The sequence below is a fragment of the Taudactylus pleione genome, unplaced genomic scaffold (genome assembly GCF_031769625.1).
Source record: "Taudactylus pleione unplaced genomic scaffold, aTauple2 ptg000274l, whole genome shotgun sequence".
In the NCBI taxonomy this organism is placed as follows: Eukaryota; Metazoa; Chordata; class Amphibia; order Anura; family Myobatrachidae; genus Taudactylus; species Taudactylus pleione.
Genome location: NW_028284676.1, coordinates 3990634 through 4018188, shown reverse-complemented (window position 1 = coordinate 4018188; position 27555 = coordinate 3990634). Strand labels below are relative to the sequence as shown.

At 42.8% G+C, this 27555-nt stretch overlaps 1 protein-coding gene across 1 annotated transcript; it reads left to right on the top strand.

The window, feature by feature from the left end:
• Positions 1-25957, top strand: LOC148513697 (uncharacterized). Its single transcript, XM_088481566.1, has 4 exons — positions 1-133; positions 497-552; positions 18564-18878; positions 25803-25957. Exons 2-4 carry the CDS (start codon positions 507-509, stop codon positions 25922-25924), a joined length of 483 nt encoding a protein of 160 aa, XP_088337692.1. The 5' UTR covers positions 1-133; positions 497-506; the 3' UTR covers positions 25925-25957.
• The last annotated feature ends 1598 nt before the right edge of the window (positions 25958-27555 follow it).

The following is a 27555-nucleotide window of genomic DNA, read 5'->3' as shown; positions in this document are numbered from 1 at the left end:
CAATCTGGCCAGATACGTCAAGCTGCTTACCGCTGGGGTAAGAAGTATTGAGTCTTGCTTTAGCTGTGCTTTAAATGACCTGGATTCCAGCATAGGCGTTGTGAAGAACAAGTACAATATAAGGACATAAAAGGTAAACAAATAACTAAATAATAATTATAGATAAATAGTGGACATATATATCATTTAGATGAAACCGGAAATAAAGTTCTCAGACTTCATTTAGTTTGTATACAAGTGTATATATATATATATATATATATATATATATACACACACACAAACACTCGTGTATCCATGAGGTCCACTACTGACATAAAAAGATTTTTTGCTGCTGAGTTTCTCTATATATATTGGAATGGTGCCCTCTTTGTTAATCCGGTCTTGATTTAAATATGTACATAATTAAAAGTTACCACAAGTAAAGCATATTTAATCCATATCTTCTTTGCATATCTATAACATCTTAAATTTACTATTAACTATTTTCCCATAGTCTTGGCGAGATGTCTAGCCTCCATGCTGCAGCGCTCTGGGCGGTTTTTCTTCCAGGTTGGTGACACTTTCTTCTTGCACTGTCCTTTCTCAATCACTTAAGTATTGTTGAATATAACTATATATATATATATATATATATATATATATATATATTCCAAGGAAGCCGGCACTCAAGCTGTACGGAATGAAATAAATGCAAATGCCCAGGTGCCTTCCCATACGTAAGCTTACAATAGAGGAGAGGGGAGGCTCTCATGGGCTTATACCCAAATAAAATACACACTGTTACAAACCAGAACATGCAGTGATAGTGTGTATTTTATTTGGGTATAATAACCCCCGTGAGTGCCACCCTTGTCCGCTATACAATCATTATAGTGTGCCTAGCTGAGAAATCAGTATGTGATATAATCGTACATTCTCAGGTGGCACATTGCCGGCTCAACACCTAAAAACAGATCAACTACTGTGAGCAAGATCATTTTACAATATAGAAAATCAAATGCAGAAATATAAAAACAAAATGATTACATAAAAAATGTAAATTCACAAATTGTAAAAAAATTATTATTAATTAATAGGGCGACTGCCAAAAATATGCCTCACATGTATTCATTTTATAAATAACAATTATGATTACACCATGAATATTTATTAATAGTATATTACTTTTTTCACACAGGCACACCAATATATATGTGTGTGTGATATAATATATATATGTATATCTATACACACACACACATACATATATATACATTGCTATATATATATATATATATATATATATATATATATATATATAGCAAACAAACAACGGTGGCACTCCAGATAAGATACTATTAAAGCCGGGTCAATAGACCACCGGCATGTTTATTGAACAAACATCAACGTTTCGGTCCTGTCGGGCCTTCGTCAGGAATAATTCCTGACGAAGGTCCGACAGGACCGAAACGTTGATGTTTGTTCAATAAACATGCCGGTGGTCTATTGACCCGGCTTTAATAGTAACTTATCTGGAGTGCCACCGTTGTTTGTTTGCTATTTCCCCATTTTGCGGGGGGCACCCACCCTATACTCCCTTGAGGAAGAGTGCCAAGCCCGTGGCAGCCTTATATATATATATATATATATATATTACACATACACACACACATTTAGAAGGCACTCACCAGACTTGCAGATAAAAGCGTTTGCTTGGTAACACTGTGCCTATAAGAAGTGTCTTGATTAGGGTCGTCATAATGGACCAAATTGTCTGTCTACTTTTTTGGAGCTTAGAAATGCTTGAATGAGTACAAAACATATATTTGCAAGACTGTCTTCACAATTCATATTAAATGGAGTAGCACCAAGGTGTGGTCCCTAGAGAGCCTACATGAATTTTTGCTCCCCAGCACCTCTAACACGGAACAGGAGTGCATTGTGCATAATAGACTTTTTGAATATATATGTGGTTGTGATATAAATATATATACACATACATACATACATACATACATACAGGTTGAGTCTCCCATATCCAAAATGCTTGGGACCAGGGGTATTTTGGATAACGGAATATTCCGTATTTTGGAATGTTTGCATACCATAATGAGATATTTTGGGAATGGGACAAAAAATCTAAACACAGAATGCATTTATGTTTTGTATACATCTTATACACACAGCCTGCAGATAAGTTTATACAATATTTTTAATAATTTTGTGTATCAAAAAAAGTTTGTGTACATAGTCATACATGAAATTCATTTATGTTTCATATACACCTTATACACAAAGCCTGAAGGTTATTCTATACTATACTTTTAATAATTTTGTGCCTTAGTGTATGTAACATTGAACCATCAGAAAGCAAAGGTTTCTCTACCTCAGTCGTGCTAAAAATATTCTGTATTTCGGAATATTCAGTATTTCGGAATATTTGGATATGGGAGACTCAACCTGTGTGTGTGTGTGTGTGTGTGTGTGTGTATATATATATATATATATATATATATATACACATACATACATACACACACGGACATGTTTTCAGCCGACATTCCTAACTCTACATTTGAAATTTGCGGCGGTGTCCTCCTGGATCAACAATTCCTCTGTGGACCAGAATCCGTGTGTATATCGGCACTCAGACGATTTGTAAAGAAGACTCAGGACCCCAGTCAACGTTTCAGAACTCTTTACTTGGGTTCTTTCGTCAGATATATATTTAGTTGTGTATGTATATACACATAGCCAATGCATTTGAATTGTAATTAAAATACAGCCTTTTTCTTTTCTTCTGTACTATGTTTTATAAATAGAGGATATATTACTTATTAATACTTAAGCTAGTAATAATAATTTAATAATCATTTAATTATATTGATTCTGTTTAGATGAACAGCGACGTCACACTCAGCTCCTTGCATGGTTTGCAAATAACCAATATATTGTATTTTTTACATTTTAATTCAAAGACTATGAATGTCCAATCCATATACAGTATAGATAGTATCAGAAATGTGAAATCGGGGCACATAATCCATGTTGTACAAATACATAAAAAATTAATTTGTTTATTTGTATTTTATACAGTTTTTTTGTTACAGTCTGACCAGACAGAATGGATTAAGCAAAAATATACTGTATATCAGCTTTCGGGAATAAAATTCTGCCCTTTGCTCATTTGTTTCCCTAAATTGTGGAAATATAATTGATTGCAGGACAAAAAAATAACAGCACAACAACAACAACAAAAAAAATAACACTGAAAAGAAAATCAAAGTTTGAATTAATAATATTATAGAACAGCCTTATATGAATGAATTACATTTAGCTAAAGGCGAAAAAAAAAATATCTGGGCTATTGGCAATGCACGGGTTAAGCTTCCTTTCGTGGTAAACCCAAATTACTTTTTGTTCTTTTAACGCTCCGTAACCTGGCTCCAGGCTGACTGAGCTACAGAGATCTGATTTTAACCTGTTCATTTGTGGGTATCGTGTCAACCAGTACATGAGTTGTGGTGCTAGGTTTACACTATGCAGGTCAATCAGACTGAACTTGTGCCAAACTGAATGTGATAGACTAGATTCCATAACAATCTGCCTTCGTTCACAGGGCTTAAAGATTAATGAGATTTAACATGTTTTCACCTGTCTGTAAGATGTCAGAGATATTTGTCTTACCTCTCTGAGGGGGAGATGTACTAAACTCTGGAAAGTGATAAATTGAAAAGTGAAAAACTACCAGCCTCTCAGCTCCTAACTGTCATGTTACAGGTTGTGTTTGAAAAATGACAGTTGGAAGCTGATTGGTTGGTAGTGTAAAGGTGCATACACACTAGACGATATGCTCCCTGAGCGATATCGTCTAGTGTGTCCCCGGCAGGCTGTGCTCAATGTCGTTCATGACATTGAGCACAGCCACTGAACAATATCATTAGCGATATCGTTCAGCGCCGGGCTCTCTCACCCACTCCCTGACATGCAGCAACCTGACGAGGTCGTCAGGTTGGCCTGCATGTCAGCCCGATGAACGAGGATGACGAACGACCCGCGGGAACGCGCGTCGTCGTCATCGTTCATCTTTTTTGTGTTAAAAATGGACGATAAAGTGGACGACTGAACGATAACGATATCGTTATCGTTCAGTCGTCCACTTTAATCGCCCAGTGTGTACGCACCATAACTCTCCAATTTATCACTTTCCATAGCTTAGTACATCTGTGAAGTAACACGATAAAAAGCACTCAACATGGTCATCTAGCCGTTATCTTATCCAAAAGAAAAGCTATTAAGTTAATAATTTGTCCCAATAATAATTGCTTTTCACTATGATAAGAACACCATTTATTATAAATTGTCATCCCCTGCTTGTCCAAACGAGCCCACGTTTGGAATGGGCAGGGTGAAGGGCTAGATTAAGGTTTCTGGCTGCCCCAGGGCAACTAACTTGGGGCCCCTACCCAGGCCCGCCAAGAGCCGTGGTGGGCCTCGGTAATAGGGGGCATGGCCTAATCGCGGGAGGCGTGGCCACGCCCCCTTGGTGCGCTGGGGAGGGGGGGGCGCTCTGAGCCAAAGCCAGGGGGGGGCGCGATCAGTTTGATCGCTCCCCCGCACAGGCATAGGAGACTGCTCGTGGCTGCTGCTCAGCAGCCACGAGCAGTCTCCACTGCAGCTCAGCACACGTTGTGTGCTGGACTGCTGTGAGGGGGGGAGCGGTGCCGGGCCCCTCAGGAAGCCCGGGCCCGGGTAATCTGTACCTGCTCCCCCACCTCTCGGCGCCCCTGCCTCTACCAATAAAGATTTTAATAAAATATGCTGGCAATGTTATTAAAAAGTATACTGTGTAATTACTTACAGCACCAGAGATGTATTAAATACACTGTAGTGCCCCTAGTTTACACTATGCCACAGTGTCCACACATTGATGAAGTAGCTTTATGTGAGGCTCCCCAGTGTGTGGGGGCCAGGCTTGCCGACAATCTGGCTGCCTTTTCTGTCATCAGTTCCCGCCTGGACAAGCCACCTATTGCAAGGTGAGAGCGGATGCTAGACTGTCCATTGCAGCACAAAGTATTTCAGGAAGTGATGGTGCTGTTCATGTGGGAGTGACCTGTTTATTTGTGCAATCATGTTAGTAGTGAGAGCAGAGCTATTTATGACAGTGGACAGTATCAGGGGAATCCAAGCAGAAGTAATCCACAGCCCGTATTCAATATGAACCGAGCCGCGATACTTTTTCGCGGCCCGGACCTTCCGCCTACTTCGCCTGTTTGGCAGGCGGAGAAGTATTGCGCGCGTGCCTGCTTTACCCCGTATTCAATATGAAAGTATGCGAAAACGGCACTCGGCGAAACTGAAACAGGCGGAAAGTGCTGTCAGATTTGGGGAAATCAGTCTGACACCCCCAAAAGATGCTCTGACATGGGGGTTCACTATGATACCCCCCGATTTGGCTTGCTGAAGGTATTTGGGGTTTTTAAACGGGTTCAATAGCTGCTAAATAGCGTTTTTCAATACGTGGTGGAGAATAGTATTCAGGAGTATTTTTTTCTGAAAATAACTATTCCCATCAAATTTGGAGTACTTGAAAATGGGGGTCAGCATATTTAAAAGTTGCTAAAGTGTAGTTGTAAAAAATTGTGAAAGATCCACCTGCTGCAAGCACCTGCAATCAAAAAAACACTTGGGGCATACTTGGGGACCCCCCCCAGAGTCAAGTTCACTAGTTTTTAACTTTATACCCCAACTTTTATTTTTTTTTGCCCCCTTTTTCAAAGTAATTTTTTGGGAGTTCCTTAAGTGTTTTTTTTTACATCTTTTGATACAGTTTACCTTTGGGGGACTGTCTGAAGGCTGCAGGGGGGTTCCCGCAATGTTGCACCCCAAAACCCCAATTCTGCACTTTTTTCCGCCTGCTATTCATAGGCGAAACTTTTTCGCCTGGTACATTGGAACTAGGCGGAAAGTCCTTCAAATTGAATATGGGTTAAAACCAAAACAGGCGAAAATGACGTCACCCGCGAAAAAGTTTCACCAAAAACACGCGAAAACGGCTTTTCGCTCCAAATTGAATACGGGCCTAAGAGGTACAGTATATAGTGGGTCCCTTAACTGTATATCAAGACCTATAGATTGTAAGGGAGTAGGAGTAAATATTAGATGCATATGTGTCAACTATCAAATGTTTTTGTGCTCAAGTAAAATACTTTTATGAAATTATCACGATGGAAAATGTTTGTGGGCTCCCCAAGTCCTTTTGTTAAGCAGCTGTGGAATAAAAAAGAAGCAATGTATGCTTATGCATCATTATATTGCAATTTTATGGTCTAGCATACGCATTACTGTAGATCATCCGTGTCTAGGTTTCCATTTGTTGGGGGAGGTGAGGGGGAGGGGCTGCTATAGATTTATATTTTATTATTTCCAGTTCAGGTTGGATGTGATATAAAATGTATTTGCTAAAGCCCTTATATTTTCTGATAAAATTAAGGGGTTTATTTACTAAGCAGTGTTAGGAGACAGAGTGAAAAGTGATAAGAAAGTGATAAGGTACCAGCTAATCAGCTCCCAACTGTCATTTTTCAAACACAGCCTGTGAGATGACAGTTGGGAGCTGATTGGCTGGCACCTTATCACTTTTCACTCTGTCTCCTAACACTGCTTAGAATATAGACCCCTAATGGTGCGTACACACTGGGCGATAAAGTGGACGACTGAACGATAACGATATGGTTATCGTTCAGTCGTCCACTTTATCGTCCATTTTTAACACCAATAAGATGAACGATGACGACGACGTGCATGCCCGCGGGTCGTTCGTCATCATCGTTCATCGGGCTGACATGCAGGCCAACCTGACGATCTCGTCAGGTTGCTGTATGTCAGGGAATGGGGGAGAGAGCCCGGCGCTGAACGATATCGTTAATGATATCGTTCAGCGGCTGTGCTCAATGTCATGAACGACATTGAGCACAGCCTGCCGGGGACAACACTACACGATATCGCTCAGGGAGCATATCGTGTAGTGTGTACCCACCATTAGTCCCTGACAACATTTCTGACCACTCTGAAATGTGACATTTCTCCTCCTTATTCCCAGGAGGCTCTCTCTGACTTGCCCGAAACAAATGTTGCAAATCTGTTTACTAGTGAAAGTATTGACCTTAGATCAGGGCGGTCTGCGACCTATACGGTAACTGAAGTTTTGTGCTAAATGAAAAATGAGCTGGATATGGTGGCGTGGTCTGGCCAGACTGCTCTCTGGAGTGGTCAGGCGTTTCCTGTTCAAGGTCTGAGTGCGGTAATGAATTTAGCGCGGCTGTGGCTGCGACTGGTTTTAGTTATTTTAGAGCCATTACTTAGTGGGCGTATGCGAAAATGTAACCTGCACATCAGTCACTATCAGTAGTATCAGCCATTGTTGTGGAACGTCTGTGCTGTACAAGGTACACCATCAGCCAGTGTCTACGGACTGTCCTGATCCGGTTCGATTGCATAGCCAGTCCTTGCCAACGTCTTTGGCCTCAACACCACAGTGCTGAGAATTACACGGAGCATAGGAGGAAGTCAGTAATCGTACTGTGTAATTGTAATCACAAATACACTCAACATACACAACAAGAGAATCAATATATTCTTCTGCTACACTAACAATCAAATATACAGTTCTCAGATTAGCACATCTCTTGGCCTCGTAGGCTACTTTTTCTGGGGATAAAATTAGTCCACTCATCCCCCCCAGTATTTTCCTGTATTTGCTGGCTGATGTATTCCTTTTTTTTTATACCGCATTATACTGATTTCCAAGTTACCGCTTGCATTTGATTATTTTACTATTGCAGTATTTTTTTTTAAATCATGTTTTTATTACTAGAAACTGTAGTTGGTGTATTTATTAAGATTTTTAGTGTTTGCTGTCCGCACTCCTGTCTGTCTTAGTTTGTACACAGTGTACTTATTCTTGTGTCGCCTGATTACTACTGTGAAAGATATTTTTCTGGGTATACAAGAGCGAATAGATAGGACAGGAAGACAAAAGCACCACATACCCATTAACCACAAACTATAAGAAACAATTTACAAATATATATTATAGCTTAATCCATGGCACTCAACCATCTGGGGTGCCCTTGGTATGTGACCACACCATCTACATAAAAAATATCATACAAACTCGACACTAACTTACTTTTCAAACTGTCATTCCTTTGAATACAGGGAATGGTAGTTCCAAAATATTGCAATAATTTGTCAAGTTGACCAACCACTTCACAGTCTTCCCACCTGGCCAGTCCCTACACTGACTCTCAGATATAGGATCTTTGCTCTGCCTCATTTGGATCAAGCCAGCACCCAAATTTTAAAAATGATAATGGGTCCTAGTTTAAAGAGAGAGGACCACACCCAGGGATATCAGTTAATAAGCACCTGGGGATAAACTGACAAAGTTTGTCTTACATTTGAAAAGCAGGGTGCCCTAGCCAGTGTGACCACAAAATTTATATAAATGACAGGCTTAATCCACGGCACTCAACCTTCTGGAGTGCCCTTGGTGGTATACGTTTATGAAGCCGGCAGACGGAATCCCGACGGCCGGCTTCTAGACTACTTAATCCCGGCAATGGTTAAATGGCAGGCGTCTAAATCTAGACACCTGTCATTTTACAGATGCCGGGAGACCGGCGCCCAGCATCCCGATCGAAGGGATGCCGGGAGCGGACAGCCACGGGGGTGGGAGGGTTAGGTTTAGGGCTCCCGGGGGGGATGTAGGGTTAGACACCCCCCCAGGAGGTTAGGGTTAGGCTAGGGAAAGGGGGGTTTAGGGTTAGGCACCCCCGGGGGGAGGTTAGGGTTAGACACCCCCCCGGGGGACTTTGGTTTAGGCTGCGGGGTAGGGGGGATTAGGGTTAGGCACAGGGGGGGAGGTTAGGGTTAGGCACCCTAAGGGATGGTTAGGGTTAGGGGGTAAAATTAGGTTAGTTTATACTTACCTGGGGACAATCAAGGTTTTCCTCCGCTGTTGGGCTGCCGCTGCTGGGATTTGAAATCAAACCAGTTCCCCCTTGACCACACCATCTACATAAAAAAATTAATTTATATATATATACATATATATATATTGTGGTGAGAGGGGTTGTCTCTCATCTGAACTGCCCACCTTCTTCTTCGATCAGCTCCCTCCAAGGGAGGCTGGAGTAAAGCCTGTGTGCTCTACATTAGTAGTGGAGGTGTGGAATTCCAGGGTTTCACATTTACACAGACCCAGCTGGAATAATCACTGGAGCAGCTGTATATGAAGTGTGTCTTTACTTACTCACTGAAACAAAGAGTTAATAATAAAGAGGTAAAGAGAAAAGGTAACTACATCAAATAAAATAACTGAAACCAAAGCAATGGTTGCGTAATGTATTGTAAAGCCTGCTCCTTGTCTAAGACAGCCTAATAAACCAATGTCATGAGCAGGAATCCAATTAAACTAGAGTAGTAATTAAAAAAAAAAATTCTATTTATCCAGTACGGTAGGAAAATATTTGCAGATTGGAGAATGAGAGTCTTACATGGTTGCATTGTTTCTGTGAAATAAAAAAACCCACCATCAAATAATGCTTGGCTGCCTCTAATTAACTTTCCATTACGTAGAGATAAAACAATGAAGGTCTGAAAAGTTTTCCTTCCCCCGTGGGTGGGGTTGGGGTTTGCAGGTCCAGATCTTATCAGGCTGTAACTATGTATTAGCGAGACGTGTGGCTTCCATGAGACGCAGTCTGACCGTTCAGACCGTTACCTTGGGAATTATGTTGTCATAAAAACCACACAAATAAACAACAATACTAAGGAAAGATCCAATCTTTAGCAATCCATGCAGCGGAGATTTAATAATGCTTAACAGTAATCCATGCTTCCCTATATTCGACACTGGATAATTGGGACCATCTAGTGTAAGTCCCTCTCCTCCCAAACCATGCCCAATATGACACTGCTCTTGCCCAAGTCTGATTAGGAGAGCAGCAATCCTGACATGTCTTCTAATTCAATAGAACAGGGTAACACCTCCTGTAGAACTATTTAGGGTGCTATGTTGATAGCACCGAGTGCTATGTGAATGAGGCATCCCATTGACATTATTCTTTGTCGAGCCACTAAACACGTTTGACTTCTGAAAATTGTGACCGCTCCATGAATACTGGTCCTTTCAGTAGTTCTATTGTCATTTTCATGTTTCTCATCATTGTTATTATTATTAGAATTGTTCAATTACATACTGTAGCACTAATATATTTTATTATGCTGTACAATCGACAAAATATTTTAGGCACATTGGTCCATGCCCCCTATGGAGCTTACACTCTAATTTCCAAGCACACTTATTGCCGGTACACACTAGACGATATGTCGTCTGATCCAGCCAAATCGGATGACATGTCGCAAACATCGTCTAGTGTGTACACTCAATGTCACTGACAATGCGTGCTGCCGCATGCATGCAGGTCCGACGGGCCACATCGTCAGGCAGGTCCATGCTGCATTCGGCAATCGGCAAGTGTGTATGCACTCGCTGATGCCGGGAGTACCGCTGGTCTCGACAATTGCAAGATCGTTTCTGGGTACACATCGTTAAATGTGTACCCAGCTTTAGGCCAGTGTTAGACAGAAGCTAATTGTCTGCCATTCTGTGGGCTGTCTGATTACACAGAACCGCCTGGAGAAGCCCCCATAAACACGAGAAAAACGTTATCCATACAATATGGCATCCTGGTTTTGCACTTGAGTTTTTAGCACAGTTTTTGGCCTTTACCTACAGACCTATGTTCTAAACTCTCTTTAGCCTCTTACCACCAATCTTAAAGAGGACCCTTTCTCATCGCCACATCTTATTTACCATCCTTTTTACTCAGTTTATACTCTGGCTTTTTTTTTTTAAACTTTGTCCCCAACAGTCTTTTTTTCCCCTGTCATTGGGTGTGGCATGTGGTGGGGACCTCTCCTGTTAGTTGTGTCGTGTGGTGGGGGCTTCTCCTGTTAGTTGTGGCATGTGGTGGGGGCTTCTCCTGTTAGTTGTGTCATGTGGTGGGGACCTCTCCTGTTAGTTGTGGCATGTGGCGGAGACCTCTCCTGTTAGTTGTGGCATGTGGTGGGGACCTCTCCTGTTAGTTGTGGCATGTGGTGGGAGCACACAGACGGTGTAATGGTTAGCGTTACTGCCTCACAGCACTGAGGTCGTGGGTTCGATTCCCACCACGGCCCTAACTGTGTGGAGTTTGTATATTCTCCCTGTGCTTGCGTGGGTTTCCTCCGGGTACTCCGGTTTCCTCCCACACTCCAAAAATATACTGGTAGGTTAATTGGCTCCAAAACCTAAAAAAATTAACCCTAGTGTGTATGTGTGTGAGCATGTGATAGGGAACATAGATTGTAAGCTCCACTGGGGCAGGGACTGATGTGAAAGGCCAACTATTCTCTGTAAAGCGCTGCGGAATATGTGTGCGCTATATAAATAACTGGTAATAAATAATAAATAAATAAATAAATGTGGTGGGGACCTCTCCTGTTAGTTGTGGCATGTGGTGGGGACCTCTCCTGTTAGTTGTGGCATGTGGTGGGGACCTCTCCTGTTAGTTGAGTCATGTGGTGGGAGCTTCTCCTGTTAGTTGTGGCATGTGGTGGAGACCTCTCCTGTTAGTTGTGGCATGTGGTGGGGACCTCTCCTGTTAGTTGTGGCATGTGGTGGGGACCTCTCCTGTTAGTTGTGGCATGTGGTGGGGACCTCTCCTGTTAGTTGTGTCATGGGGTGGGGACCTCTCCTGTTAGTTGTGGCATGTGGTGGGGACCTCTCCTGTTAGTTGTGGCATGTGGTGGGGACCTCTCCTGTTAGTTGTGTCATGGGGTGGGGACCTCTCCTGTTAGTTGTGGCATGTGGTGGGGACCTCTCCTGTTAGTTGTGGCATGTGGTGGGGACCTCTCCTGTTAGTTGTGGCATGTGGTGGGGACCTCTCCTGTTAGTTGTGGCATGTGGTGGGGACCTCTCCTGTTAGCTTCCTCTCTGAGTGTTGAGTGGCAAGCAATTGCCCTTTTCTATCCCACTCTGTGGAGGCTTCAGCCCTCACCAGCTGATCGTGACTGTAATGGCGCTTTGGGGCCCATTAATCCCTACTACGACAACCAATAATAATAACAACCGAAACACTAATATCTAATGGGAATCTGTATGACATACCGCTGGACCAAAGGCCGGCAGATGAAATACCAACGCTGGAAGTCCTAACCCTCCACTCTCCCCCGCCCTAACCCTCCCTTAGGGGTGCCTAACCCTAACCTCCCCCCCTAGTGCCTAACCCTAAACTCCCCCCAGGGGTGCCTAAACCTAAACCCCCTTCCTAAAGCCTAATCCATACTTGCCGACAATCAGCTCCCTCCTTCCGGCAGGAAGCTAATTGTCAGCTAACAGCAGGGTGCGTGTCCGCCCCATCTTCACAATACCGTTATTTTCGGCATTGTGAAGCAGGGGGTGGGGCCACGATGACACGATTCAGCTCGAATAGCGTCACATGCCCCCCGCTGCGGGGGTTTCTAGTTTATTCTCGGGGGAGGTCGGGAGGGTTGGTAGACTCCGGGCACTAGTCTGTGGCCGGAGTCTACTGCGCATGGGCAGGTCCCCGAGAAAATGGGGCAGCCATTTTCCCAGTGATTTCCTACTGCGAATGCGCAAAACACTGTGAAAATGGCCACGGCTGCCATTATTTGGCGTTTTGTGTAGCGCTACTCTGTGGGACATCGGAAAGGTAAGTGTGAAAAAAAAAGCATGTGTGCAGGGTGTGTGGACCCAGGGGCCCATGCGCACCGCACACCCTGCACCCATTATAAATACGCCCCCTAATTACCTGCCTAACAACCTGGTGGTCTAGATAGTAATTAATGGTATAGCCTACCTGTCCTCCGCTGCAATCTTCTGCCGCTGGCTCTACCTGGCGAGTGGCACCGCCGCTGGAGCTCTTCTGTCTTGATCCCGACCTGTCTTGATTCTGGCCTCTTCTAGGGCCGCAGGAGCTCTTCCCACGATGTCTTCCTCCTACGCCCACCGCCAAACTAACTTCTCTGCTCAGCGACGTCAGACGCCGCAGGTGGAGCCAGGCCGCTTTCTATTGGCTGCCGGTCCGCAAGCTGCACCCAGCTCTCAGCCGGCGTCACGCGCTGCTGGGAACAGTCCGGTGAGATGTGCACCGCTAGGGACACATTTCACCGGACTGAAGGACGTTCAGTGCTGGGGTTAACACTTGGCTCTGCCGGGGAGCCAAAAGCAAGGTACCCCATACGCACCCCCCTGGTTACGTCACTGATCTGTGGCAAGGTCTAAAAACGCACAGGACCATCAGAAGAACACCAGTCCAGCACAGGGAACATTAACGATCCAGCAAAGAGTGCTGGGATCCAGCAGACTAACTAGGCAGTTGTCAGGTGTTGTCCATGCTGATAATGAATGAATAATTCTTAATATTAATTAATCACCGGCCAATAGAACAAAGTCAGAACAGCAGTCCCTCTGGCAGGATCCAGAACTGCCGTTCACATATTAGGAGGCTAGGTGACCCCGAATGGCAGGGGAACATACTGCTGGGTGACAATGCAACACAGACATAGTTCTAACACAACTGTAATAAAAAGTTACATACGTAATCTACAAGTTTCAATTTAAAACCTCAATACATTGAAAATGGAACCTGGATATCTATTAAAGGTGTATGCCCTAATTATAGGACATTGAATTGAAGGGTAGAGTTTGTCAGTAACTGATATATTTATAAATATGAGGTGAATAATAGTATGCATACAAAAAGAGAGTAATTTGGGCTTATCTGTAGGTGTGTATGTGGGGGGAATGGTTGTGTATCATGGAACCGATCAGGAGTCTAATTTTCTCTAGTACTCTCCGATCAGATGGGGTAATCAAACAGGCCAGTGAATATTCAGTTGTTGTGATAACAGAAAATCACAACAATGTAATAAAAATATACAGCAGTAGGAACGGGGGTAGAGTAAAGTGCAACAACATAAAGAGTGCAATGCTCAGTGGGTGTCTATTCTACATACTGTACAAGATAAAAATTATTTTAAGCTTATCTGATGTTAAACAAGGAGGGTCCCTGATAAAGTCCCTAGTTGGATGAAACGCAGAGGAAGCAGCTACCACACCTCTTTGCTGACGTAGCTATTCTTGGATTATTCTGTCCATGCTATCCTTTCCTGGACTGATACATTTTGGTGGATGCTGTGCATCCTAAAGGACATACATTAGGCTTGCACCATCCAGGAAGATACAGATTAGAACCTGCTTTTACTATATTTTTGTAGGTATTTATTTTGGTTTTGTTAATAAATGTTTTTTGTAAAAAAAAAATACTACACAATGTGGAAACATGTTATACTTACATGAACTATCCAAGGAACCTACTTATCCAAGTGCAGGGCCAACAGGATGAAGTGGTAAACCAGGGCTTGTTATACCGACAATTACACACTTGCTTCCGTGGTAACTCTACAGTTTTCATTAGTAAATAAAAAACAACATATTAATTCAACAATGAGACAGATTGAAGCATTAGAAAAGACAAAATTATGTAAAATTAAACAATCTCTAAATACGTGAACATATTATAAGTATGATCAGAGGGGATGCGGTCAATATCCCAGCCGAAATACCGAAGGTAAGTAGCAGGGTTAGGGTTCGGCACTAGGGGAGGAGGGTTAGGGTTAGGCACTAGGGGGAGGATTAGGGTTAGGCACTATTGGGGAGGTTAGGTTCAGGGTGGTAAGAGGGAGGGTTAGGAGAAGGGTTAGGATACCTGTTGACAGGTGTCGGTATACTAACCCTGTCGGGATGTCGGTGGCGGGATTTTGATTGGTGGGATCCAGAGTGCCGCCATTCCGTACCCAACCCAAACATAGGTGTTAGATGATCAACTCATAATTTAAAAATGTGCTTGTGCACACCTAGAGAACTTTACAGAGATGGGTAAAATAATCAGAACAAACACAAAGTCCTTGGTCGCGATGGTGATCTCAGCCTGCGACCTCCATCACAGTGCTGGGATTGCAAATGCGGCAGGGGGTGTCATACACCTCCTGGTGCATTCGCATTATTGCAAGGATCGCATTACAAAGCTGCCTGCGTGCATACATCATATATCTAAGGCCTGCGTGCATACATCATATATCTATAGTCTGCGTTCATACATCATATATCTATAGCCTGCGTGCATACATCATATATCTATAGCCTGCGTGCATACATCATATATCTATAGCCTGCATGCATACATCATATATCTATAGCCTGCGTGCATATATCATATCTATAGTCTGCGTGCATACATCATATATCTATAGCCTGCGTGCATACATAATATATCTATAGCCTGCATGCATACATCATATATCTATAGCCTGCGTGCATACATCATATATCTATAGCCTGCATGCATACATCATATATCTATAGCCTGCGTGCAGCTTTGCAATTGCGAATTGAATCAGGCCCCCCAGTCCGTTATATCCAGTTCCTAGATCTGGTAAACACGTCTCCTATACCATCTTGCACACCAGTCTGGTTTAGCACTGAGACTTGTTGTTACTGCCTCTATCAGTCCCAGCTGATACCTCCAATCATCGGTCCCTTCCAATGCCCCCAATCATCGATTCCATCTGTCATCCCCAAACATTGGCCCCAACTGATCAAGTTCTTCAATTCATCAACATCGGTCCCAAACAGATCAAGTTCATCAATTCATCAACATCGAACTCAAATCCATCAAGTTCTTCTATTCATCAACATCAGTCTCAAACCGATCCAGCTTTCAATCCAGCATCATCAGTCCCAATCCGATTCTGCCCATTCCTTCAGTATTACTGTGTATATATCCCAGGAATGGCCAACCTGTGGCTCTCCAGCTGTTGTAAAACTACAATCCCAGCATGCACTGCTTCAGTTTTGCTATTAGGGAATGCTAAAACTGTGGCAGGGCATGCTGGGATGTGTAGTTTCACAACAGCTGGAGAGCCACAGGTTGGCCAGGCCTGATATATACAGTCCTATTCCAACCTGCCGTATCTCTATCTCCTCACATCAATACATGAGGAAGACCTGGCTCCATCCACCTAAGTTCATTCGGGATGCAGTCAGGAAGCCGACCGTCGAAATGCCGACTGCCGGCTTACTGACTGTCTAATCCCGACAGGGGTCTCATTTTACCTACTCCGGGAGCCCGACGCCCGGCATACCGATCGAAGGTAAGGGTTAGGCTAGGGTGAGGGGTGTTAGGGACCCCCGGGGGGAGGTTTGGCACCTCCCCGGGAGACTTAGGTTTAGGCTGCGAGGAAGGGGGGGTTAGGTTTAGGCACTTACAGGGGGGGTTAGGGTTAGGCACTTACAGGGGGGTTAGGTTAGAGTTGGGGGTAGGTTAGTATTAGTTTAAATACCTGTCGGGATCTTGACTGTCGATCTTCCGGCATCAGGATTTGAACCTGCGTCCGGCGGTATTTCATACCGATCCCGATCATTCACGTCTCTCAAATCTCCTCTACAGCATCCCACACCTCTTCGAACTCAAACCAACCCTCAGGCGTGACAAAGGTGAATGCTTTTTGGCATTTAAAGGAATTATGATTATGCCATCCAACATGTAAATATTTTGTGACTATTAAGGCAATTTTATAATACACTATGGCCACTTTGCAGAGTTACAGTGAGCAAAAAATATATTTTTTTTGTTATTGCTTGCTACTATATGACACATATTGATGTCATTATTGTTACTATTTAGCAAAGACATCAATTTGGTTTGGGTCAATTCAACTGCGGGCAAAGGATGCGATGTTAAGATGCCGGCAATGGCACCGCATCTCGCACCCCTCGCGGTTTGCTCTGACCCCAAATTAGCATAATTTTGAACAGAGCCCTACTGGGCTGCGAGCACTTTTATGCGAATTTGGGCTGCCGTAAAGTGCGGCTAGTGCGAATTAAATCGAGCCCAATGTGTTATATGTTTTAATGTATGAACATTCATATTAAATGCTTATTAAATGTGATTTCAAATGAGGAATTGTTAAAAGTCATTTTGGAACCATCTATATATATTTATCTATATATATATATATATATATATATATATGTAGCACATCTCAAGCGCTGTTTATTTTACCACTTGTACTGTTCTCAGTTCCATACTCCGAAATGCCCTCAGGAATTGTGGGCCTCAGAGGACTACAGGGCCAGTAGTTATATCTGCATGCAGACAAAATCTTTATATTTACAGCACAGTTTCCTATGAATCAATTACAGGTTCTGGAAAGTGTCACAGCTGTTATATCTTATTTTACATCTTTTATTGACTCGGCAACGTGTCAACTGGGACACGGGGCCTAGCCTAGAGAATGCTTGTTGTTCAGCACAGACATGGCTTGCAAAGCAAACCAGTTGGAATTCACAAAAAAAGTTTTTATGAAAAAAAAAATCAAACTGAATAAACACATCAGGCCTGATTCTGCCGGTGATCTTGACATGCCACCATCCACACCATCCAAGCCCGGAGAGCATCGTATTCTGGGACTTGGTGCATATGAGAAATGCGGTCAAACCCACATTTTGGCGGTTTGACCGCATTTCTCAGGTTGCTGTATCCCACCCAAAATCTGTGGTTAGTTCTCCAAGATGTTTGGAACAACCTCCCTGCCGAGTTCCTTCAAAAACTGTGTGCAAGTGTACCTAAAAGAATTGATGCTGTATTGAAGGCAAAGAGTGCTTACACCAAATATTGCTTTGATTTAGATTTCTCTTCTGTTCATTCACTTTGCATTTTGTTAATTATTAAAAAATAAACTATTAACACTTCTATTTTTTAAAGCATTCTTACTTTGCAGCATTTTTCCCACACCTGCCTGAAGCTGTTGCACAGTAATGTATGTGGTTAATGCAATCGACTTTTGCCATATTCTAATTATATCTACTTATTGTTTTCTCAACTATAAACAGCTGCTTGGAAACACTTATTAATTCAATTAAGATTTTTCAGTGTTCTATTTTTCAGCGCCATTGGCTATAGATTTCTGTTTTGTTTTATTGTAATCTCAGCTTCAGTTATTCCAACATGAAATATTTCACAAGGGAGATTTTTCTCTGCTTCATTGATTATTTACCATTTACTTTAAAATTTAATTACCCTAGACTCAATTATTTGCAGCTCTGTAACCTACACACAGAAGTAGGCGGCCATTTTGTGGGCTTAAACAATACTCATGAGTGTGCAACCCACTGGGGACATTGAGGCATGGCGTCACTAATTTCCAGTGAAGTAAAAGCGGCTATCTATTCTGTGCCTGGGTCATAGGTCTATTTCCGAAAAATAAAAATAAAAATCTGCTTTATATCAATTAACTAAGACCACAGGATTGTAATCAAAAAGACACGACACCTCTCATGAAATGGCTGATTGCATTAAGGTCTTTTTTTGTTATTATTATTATATTCCAGTCGGTTCCTTCTTATGTCCTCCTCACTTTTCCTTTTAATGTTTTTACTTGTCCAGCCATTTCCTGCCTCAACGTCATTCAGACACCCGGTTCGATCACTGTCCGCGAGGGAGAGCGGATGGTCATCAGCTGCAACTTTAATAATGGGATGGGACGATTAGCGGCCTCTGCCGGATTCTACCGCCTACCTGATTACAAGAACTCGATTAACAGCTCGGCAGACGGGCGCATTATTTTCAGTTCCACTGACACCACCATCACCATTAACATCTCCACAGCCAATATCTGTGACTCTGGAACATATGTCTGCAGTGTAAAACTCTTCAAGGGGGGTCCCTTTAAGGGCAATGGAACAACTCTGACAGTTATAGGTAAGTTTCACCTGTACTTGGGTGGATGTGATTGGTGGAGATTGCTGTCAGTCATTTTTAATTTGTGAATGGCTTGCGGTTCTCGGGGAAAATTGTCTCTGTAGTTCCCGAAATGTCCATAAACAAAGTCCGGACTTTGGTGAAACTTGCCAACCTTAATAATGAAGGGGCCTCACTTAGGGGTAAAATTACTAAGATGGGAGTTCTATTAATAAGTGATGTTGCCCCTAGCAACCAATCAGATTCTACTTCTCATTTATCTAACACCTTCTAGAAGATAATACCTGGAATCTGATTGGTTGCTAACATCACTTCTTAATAGAACTCCCATCTTAGTAACTTTACCCCTTAGAGTTGGAGAAAATGTGCTTTTACCTTATACAGGAAAAGGCAATACAAAAAGCCTATTTATGCATATATTTTCAGCGCAACGCTTCTCGAGATTCACCCGGCTCAAAACCAATAGCAGTTGCAAAAGACGTACAGTATGTCATGCATAACTATTGCGAATTAGGAATAATAATAATGCCATGAGTTGCTACGGGCAACTAACTTTTAAAAAAAAAAACCCAACAGCAACTCACACCCTTCGCATGGAATAGGATTGACCCCTATATTGTGTTGTGTTATCTCACACTTCCTTACATTAACACAGTAAATATGTGTATTGTGACTGCTGCACCAGTAAATTAATTACACACGCTCCACATACACTATTCTGTGTTATCTCACACTTCTTAGCGCTCTCGCGCTCTCTCTCTCTCTCTCTCTCTCTCTCAAATATGTGGAAAATAATACCATACAATAACCACACAAACTGCAGCAATATAACATTTTAACAAAACAAAATTAAACTACTTTAGGTGCGTTCTTATTAATTCCTTGGCTGTTGGCTCCAGCATATTTCAAGGTATCATTCGTTAGATAACATGATCCCTCATCCTTGGCCTTCATCTGTGGTCAAAGGTTCAAGACCATGGTATAATGATTCCATGGTCAAAATAGCCTTCTTCACCTCAACGGCCACCCAATTTTTGGAGGGATACATTATGAAAAATGCCACATAGAGCATTTAAGTTGCACACAACTTACAGTGCACACATGAGGGCTCCACCGGGCCAGTCAAGGCACAGAATATTTATTTAACTCCTTCTGTGCAAAGGACGTAGGGATCATGCGCAGTATATTCCTTAAAACTGCTAAGGACGAGTCACACTTGAACTTAGCACTGCACAAATAAAAATGGAGAGGGGCTGGGCATTAATGTCATCAATGTGCTGGGGGTGCACTGATGCTGGTAGATCAAGACGCCGGGCAGCTGCATGTACTACTGGGACCACTGGTTGATATGCACTGCCTCAGCTGCTGGCCATCAGCTTATCCATTGCTGCATGCTATTGGCGCAGTATCTTTTAAAAGCCTGCTGGTCCAGCGCCATCTGGCTAGTTATAGCTTACTATAGCATCCCAGTTCCTGTCAAAGTCCTGCCTGTCAGTAATTTGTCAGATTCTGAGAGACTCTCCTGCGATAGCTGTGAATCCCGCAAAACATCTATCCGTGCTTTCACTGCTGTTATCATCCAGGGCAGTATCACCAACTTTCGGGTAACTCACAGCAAGTCGCTTTTCATCTCAAGCCAGACCTTTGCCTGTGGCCCCGCCGCATCTGTGGCATTACAGTCTAGCGAGCTCCATCTACGGCCTGGTAATCACTGCCATCAAGGTCGTACTTCGGCCCTCAAGGCTGCACCACTGCCATTATGGATGCACTTCTGCCCTCAAGGTCGCAACTGCAGTCAAGGCTGCAACTTGGCCCCCGAGGTCGCATCCTTGCAACCAAAGCCACACCTTGGCCCTCAAGGCCGCATTCCACCATCAAGGTCGCATCTCGGCCCTCAAAGCCACAAACTACAATCACCTCGGACCTCAAGGCGCATCTTGCCATCAAATCCGCATTTCGGCCTCTCAAGGCCACACATTGCCATCGAAGTCATACCTTAGCCATCTTGGTCGCCAATCTGCATTCACGTCACTCCTCTTCGGCCACTTCTGCTCAGCGACTACCACTGTGACCTGTACCAGCCTGAAGCAACACCAGCTGCATAACATCTTGTGATCACCGGGATTGCCGTGTAAGCCTCTACTGTCCCGAGTTTAAGACCAGGCGGCAACCTAAGTATCGTTGAGCATGTAAGGGAACAACAGGGGGCAGTTATTGGCAGAAGAACTTGCCAGTGTTACTCTACAGGTCTTACACAGTGGCTCCCTGGTGATCGTAACAGGTAGTCACCTTAACTGCCTTCTCACCTCTGGGACCGGCACCCCAGAGTAGAGCTGGGGATTTCTGTTTTACTCAGTTCTTTTCTCCAAATTATGGAAGTTCGGCTTTATATTATTGGCTATCCAAGTCATACTCATTGTTACAGTACACAAGTCATACTCATTGTTACAGTATACAAGTCATACTCATTGTTACAGTACACAAGTCATACTCATGTTGACAGTGGTTGCTGAAAAGGCAACAAGCCAGTACACAAGTCATACTCATTGTTACAGTACACAAGTCACACTCATTGTTACAGTACACAAGTCATACTCATTGTTACAGTACACAAGTCATACTCATGTTGACAGTACACAAGTCATACTCATTGTTACAGTACACAAGTCATACTCATGTTGACAGTGGTTGCTGAAAAGGCAACAAGCCAGTACACAAGTCATACTCATTGTTACAGTACACAAGTCACACTCATTGTTACAGTACACAAGTCATACTCATTGTTACAGTACACAAGTCATACTCATTGTTACAGTACACAAGTCATACTCATGTTGACAGTACACAAGTCATACTCGTGTTGACAGTACACAAGTCATACTCGTGTTGACAGTGGTAGCTGAAAAGGCAACAAGCCAGTACACAAAAAGTCATACACGTAATTAAGCGCACTGTCCTAGATGGACACTCTGATACCAAACAGGAGAGAAGATTGTGACTTTCGTATTCTCAAATGCTGGAGTGAGCACAATCTTTAGAGTTTAAGAACAAACACCAGCATATGGCGTTACACAATGCAATACTATTATTTGAATGTATTTATATAGCGCCACCAAATTATGCAGTGCTGCACTAAGAGCATATTATGTCATTCATATTAGTCCTGATTCAGAGGTGGACTTAAGTGAGGTCTGAGCTGAGTCTCCGGTAGCAGCGGATCTAAAAGACCAACATGGGATCACTATCAGCAACATCACGCGGACCATCAGACATCTGAGTAACCCTAAGGTTACTGAGAATGTCCACCGCTACTAAGCTGCCGAGGCCAGTGAATCTGCGCCTGAAGACGCTATCACTGGCTTTGGCAGGCCTCATAAACGAGGACGACATGCCCCCATTTTATTAAACATTTCCTGTCCCCACACCCAAATGGCCGCAGACTGTCAATCAACCAACAGCGGCAGCTGCATCTGACGATGCAGGAACGGGACTGCACATGCGCAGATCTAAAAACATTGGTTATGTACAACCGAATCCATGTAGCGTCCAGAACTCACTTAGGTTCATTTTTATTAGAAAGCCAATTGAATAACCAATATGACTTGGGAGGGTGGGGAACATAAAAACTCCACACGGATACAGGGCCTGGTCAGGCATGAAACTCAGGGCCCTAAGCTCTGTGAGACAGCAATGCTAACCACTGTGTCATTGACATAACTTAAAGATGCATTCACGCCCCTTCCCTTTCCCATTCCAGGCATAAGGAGTCACAAGTCAGTATATATATATATATATATATATATATATATATATATATATATATATATATACACACAGTCAGGTGCATAAATATTGGGACATTGACAGAATTCTCATATTTTGGCCTCTATTCACCACCACAATGGCTTTGAAAGGAAACATACAAGATGTGCTTTAACTGCAGACTTTCAGATTTAATTTGAGGGTAATTACATCCAAATCAGGTGAACGGTGTAGGAATTACAACGGTTTCTATATGTGCCTCCCACTTTTTAAGGGGCCAAAAGTAATGGGACTATCAACTCAAAAGCTATTTCATGGACAGGTGTGGGCTATTCCCTCATTATTTCATTATCAATTAAGCAGGTAAAAGGTCTGGAGTTGATTCTAGGTGTGACATTTGCATTTGGAATCAGTTGCTGTCGACTCTCAATATGAGATCCAAAGAGCTGTCACTATCAGTGAAGCAAGTCATCATTAGGCTGAAAAATCAAACAAACCCATCAGAGAGATAGCAAAAACAGTAGGTGTGGCCAAATCAACTGTTTGGAACATTCTTAAAAAGAAAGAACGCACCGGAGAGCACAGCAACACCAAAAGACCCGGAAGACCACGGGAAAACAACTGTGGTGGATGACAGAAGAATTATTTCCCTGGTGAAGAAAAACCTCTTCACAACAGTTGGCCAAATCAAGAACACTCTCCAGGAGGTAGGTGTATATGTGTCAAAGTCAACAATCAAGAGAAAGACTTCACAAGAGTGAATATAGAGGGTTCACCACAAGATGTAAACCATTGGTGAGCCTCAAAAACAGGAAGACCAGATTAGAGTTTGCCAAACAACATCTAAAAAAGCCATTACAGTTGTGGAACAACATCCTATGGACAGATGAGACAAAGATCAACTTGTACCAGAGTGATGGGAAGAGAAGAGTATGGAGAAGGAAAGTAACTGCTCATGATCCAAAACATACCACCTCATCAGTGAAGCATGGTGGTGGTAGTGTCATGACGTGGGCATGTATGGCTGCCAATGGAACTGGTTCCCTTGTATTTATTGATGATGTGACTGCTGACAAAAGCAGCAGAATGAATTCTGAAGTGTTTCGGGCAATATTATATGATCATATTCAGTCAAATGCTTCAGAACTCATTGGACGGCGCTTCACAGTGCAGATGGACAATGACCCGAAGCATACTGCAAAAGCAACCAAAGAGTTTTTTTAAGGCTAAAAAGTAGAATGTTATGCAATGGCCAAGTCAATCCCCTGACCTGAATCCGATTGAGCATGCATTTCACTTGATGAAGACAAAACTGAAGGGAGAATGCCCCAAGAACAAGCAGGAACTGAAGACATTTGCAGTAGAGGTCTGGCAGAGCATCACCAGGGATGAAACCCAGCGTCTGGTGATGTCTATGCGTTCCAGACTTCAGGCTGTAATTGCCTGCAAAGGATTTGCAACAAAGTATTAAAAAGTGAAAGTTAGATTTAGTATTGTTTAGTTTGTCCCATTACTTTTGGCCCCTTAAAAAGTGGGAGGCACATATAGAAACCGTTGTAATTCCTACACTGTTCACCTGATTTGGATGTAATTACCCTCAAATTAAATCTGAAAGTCTGCAGTTAAAGCACATCTTGTTTGTTTCATTTCAAAGCCATTGTGGTGGTGAATAGAGGCCAAAATATAAAAATTCTGTCAATGTCCCAATATTTATGCACCTGACTGTATATATAAAAAAAAGACAAAAAAAATAACCTACGTAAATTACAATGTATAAGCATTTATAGAACATACCGTACAACAGACATACATCCAACTTTACAGGACTCTCTCACCTGAACACAGGTGAGAACTTCTTACTGATTGCTTAGAGTCCTAGATGAGCATGAAATAATTATCCCGAGTTTTGGGCATTGAACCTTTATGACCTGTTATGACAGCCCTCATCCTCCCACCAGTTGCTGCTATTATTTATGTGATATTAATCAGTGCTACTGCTGCAATCTTCCCATCGATATATATATAAAACTAGCGAACCGCCCCGGCTTCGCACTGAAATAATTTTGACTTTACAGCGATGGCCTTTTTTTTAATCGAGGTCTTATAAACGACATTAGTCGTTTTTCCTCCCCGACGTCAACACAAAAAGATTTAATCTGGACATGACACGCAAAAGGGCCACGTAAAATTGTCCATGAGAAAAAGTTTCCACTTAGGTTTCTCCAGCCACGTTAAGGGTCTGTCACTGAGCTTTATTTATTGTCATGCCAAAGCAGCGTCTTACCGGGAATTGGGATCCTTTCAAATAAAAGAATCGTTTTTTGCACAAATGAAATAGAAACAGTAATGAAAAGAAAAAACTGAAATTTTGTACCAGTAACCAAAGATAACATCAATTTTTCTGGAGAAACCAGATAATATGTATCAATCTCTACATGGTATAAATAAAGTCCATTGTTGTGATATATCTGTAACGGTTTAGACAGCATAAGCCAGGAAAGTACTCAGAAGGCCATTTTTTCATAGACTTGCTTCACTAAAATCGTCACTGCTCAGCTCCCTTTACTCATACATTAATGTGTCATACACCTAAACCTCCCTCTGCAAATGCTCTATAGAATACTATCAACTGCATCAAAATCCATCCAGTGGTTCTTGAGATTAGACCGAACAAACAGACAGGCACCTACCCGATAGATAGATAAATACAGAGTCGTAACTTTTTGGTGCCCTGTGCCAGAAAGAGCATTGGTGCCCCCCTCATTTTTCAAAGGGACATAATGCACCCAAAAAAGGGCCATGGCTTCACTGGGAAGGACCAGGTAAGAGATAGGAGAGGCCAGGAGATGCTGGGGATGAAATAAGAGGAAGCTGCAAGCAAGAATGATAATAAACAGAAATTTGACAGCCCAAAACAGCGCCCCCTGACCTGTGGTGCCCTGTGCGATGGCACCGACCGCACTACCCTAGCTATGGCCCTGGATAGATAGATAGATGTGGTGTAGAGGCCTGCAATGACCAGTAGGTTTAGGATTAGGTTTAGTAGGTGGAGGATTAACTGATGAACAGGTAAATAAATCTGACACTGGTTGTATAATAATAATCATGCTCTAAACAGAATTTTATTACACCCCTCTTATGTTTTTCATATTTATTTCACAGCTTCTACTACTAAGCCGGGAACACCTCAATATATGCTGCAAACCGTTATTGACGTGACACGTCTCACCTTTCTGCTGATATTAATCATACTTGTGTTCCTGTTACTCTGGAGGTCTTGGTGAAATAGATCCGACATAACAGAGTCCAGATATATTTATAAGAACCGGAAGCAGGAGGAATCTGTCCGCTGATTGCACATACATACATGTCTCTCTGCAGTCCTGAGGCTTCGCAGCTCGTCAGTGTTTGGGGAAAGTGAATGTGGAAATAATTTCAGAGCACAGTTTCATTTTTTGATATGCAAATAAATAGTAATATATTTACAATATGATAGTTATGAATTATTGATGTTCCCAGTGAGCAGTCGGACACCCCCCTCTACCTCTGCGGCATTAGGTCCTGTTCTATGTGTGAGTAACTGACAGAAATGTGAATCTGGCCCATTGTATACTGATACTGAGATGAAGGTGCGCCTGTTCCTTGTAAATGCTAATCTGTGACTAAAGGGGCGTAACGGCTCTTGTACAGGGCGTTCTCACGTAGGCAATGTTCAGAGAGAGTCTGTGTCGGCAGCCTATGCGTTCTTGGCAGAGCTGGACGGAAGCATAAAAAACAAAAACAAATTCAAGGTGTAATATTTGCCCCAAGTATAGGCTGGTGCACGTGCGCCCAGATGAGCCATGTGCATAGGAAATGGGTGCACCGCAGAGGGGTACAACGCTGCACACAGGCAAATGTACGCATTTAGTCCATGCACGCTATGCTAGAGCGATTATGTCCAACTTGCGTTCAATGGTCCATCAGCCTCTGTATGGTCAAAGTCACTTACACTGAGGCAGATGATCTAAGACAGGGGTGGCCAAACTTAGTCCTCCAGATCTACCAACAGTTCACGTTTTCCAGGTCACCCAGCAGGTGCACAGGTGTAGTCATTACTCACTGACAATTTTGAAAGATCCACAGGTGAAGCTAATTATTTCACTAGTGATTCTGTGAGGAGACCTGGCAAACGTTGGTAGATCTCGAGGACCGAGTTTGGCCACCCCTGATCTAAAGCTGGCCACACACTAGACCAACTTGCATCCAACCAGCCAACTAGTTGATTGGTTGGAATGAAAATCTGGTAAGGTATGAGAGTAAATGACAATCAGCAATTTGCTCCCAAATGCTGGTAAATGGACAAAAACTGCTGTTTGAATAAATTGTTTAGTTCAAACATTTAACAAACTTGTCTATCGACCATTTTCATCTGTTTTCTGGCATTTAGGAGCAAATTGATGATTGTCATTTACTCCCATACGGTACCAGGTTTTCATTCCAACCAATCAACAAGTTGGATGGTTGGATGAAAGTTGGTCTAGTGTGTGGCCAGCTTAAGACTAAAACAACCAAAACTGTAAAGTTAAAACTCAGCTAGTTTATAATATATATATATATATATATATATATATAATATGCACATAATATGCACACACAAAACACATATATAATGTACATAGATCTCTATAGCTATCTATCTACACATATCTATTATATAATGCCTTAAGTTGTTCTGTCTATGCCATGGGAAATGCGAGCCAAAGTGTCTTTCCCCCTTCCCCCACAATGGATCCCACTTCAATCACGGGACAGCCTGTACAGACCATCCAAAGAGGAGTCTGAGGACCACTGTGCCAGGAATAGGGTAAGGTAAGTAATACATTGGAGGGGGAGGAATGGCAGCATGGAAGAGGCAGGACAGCAGCGGGGAGGA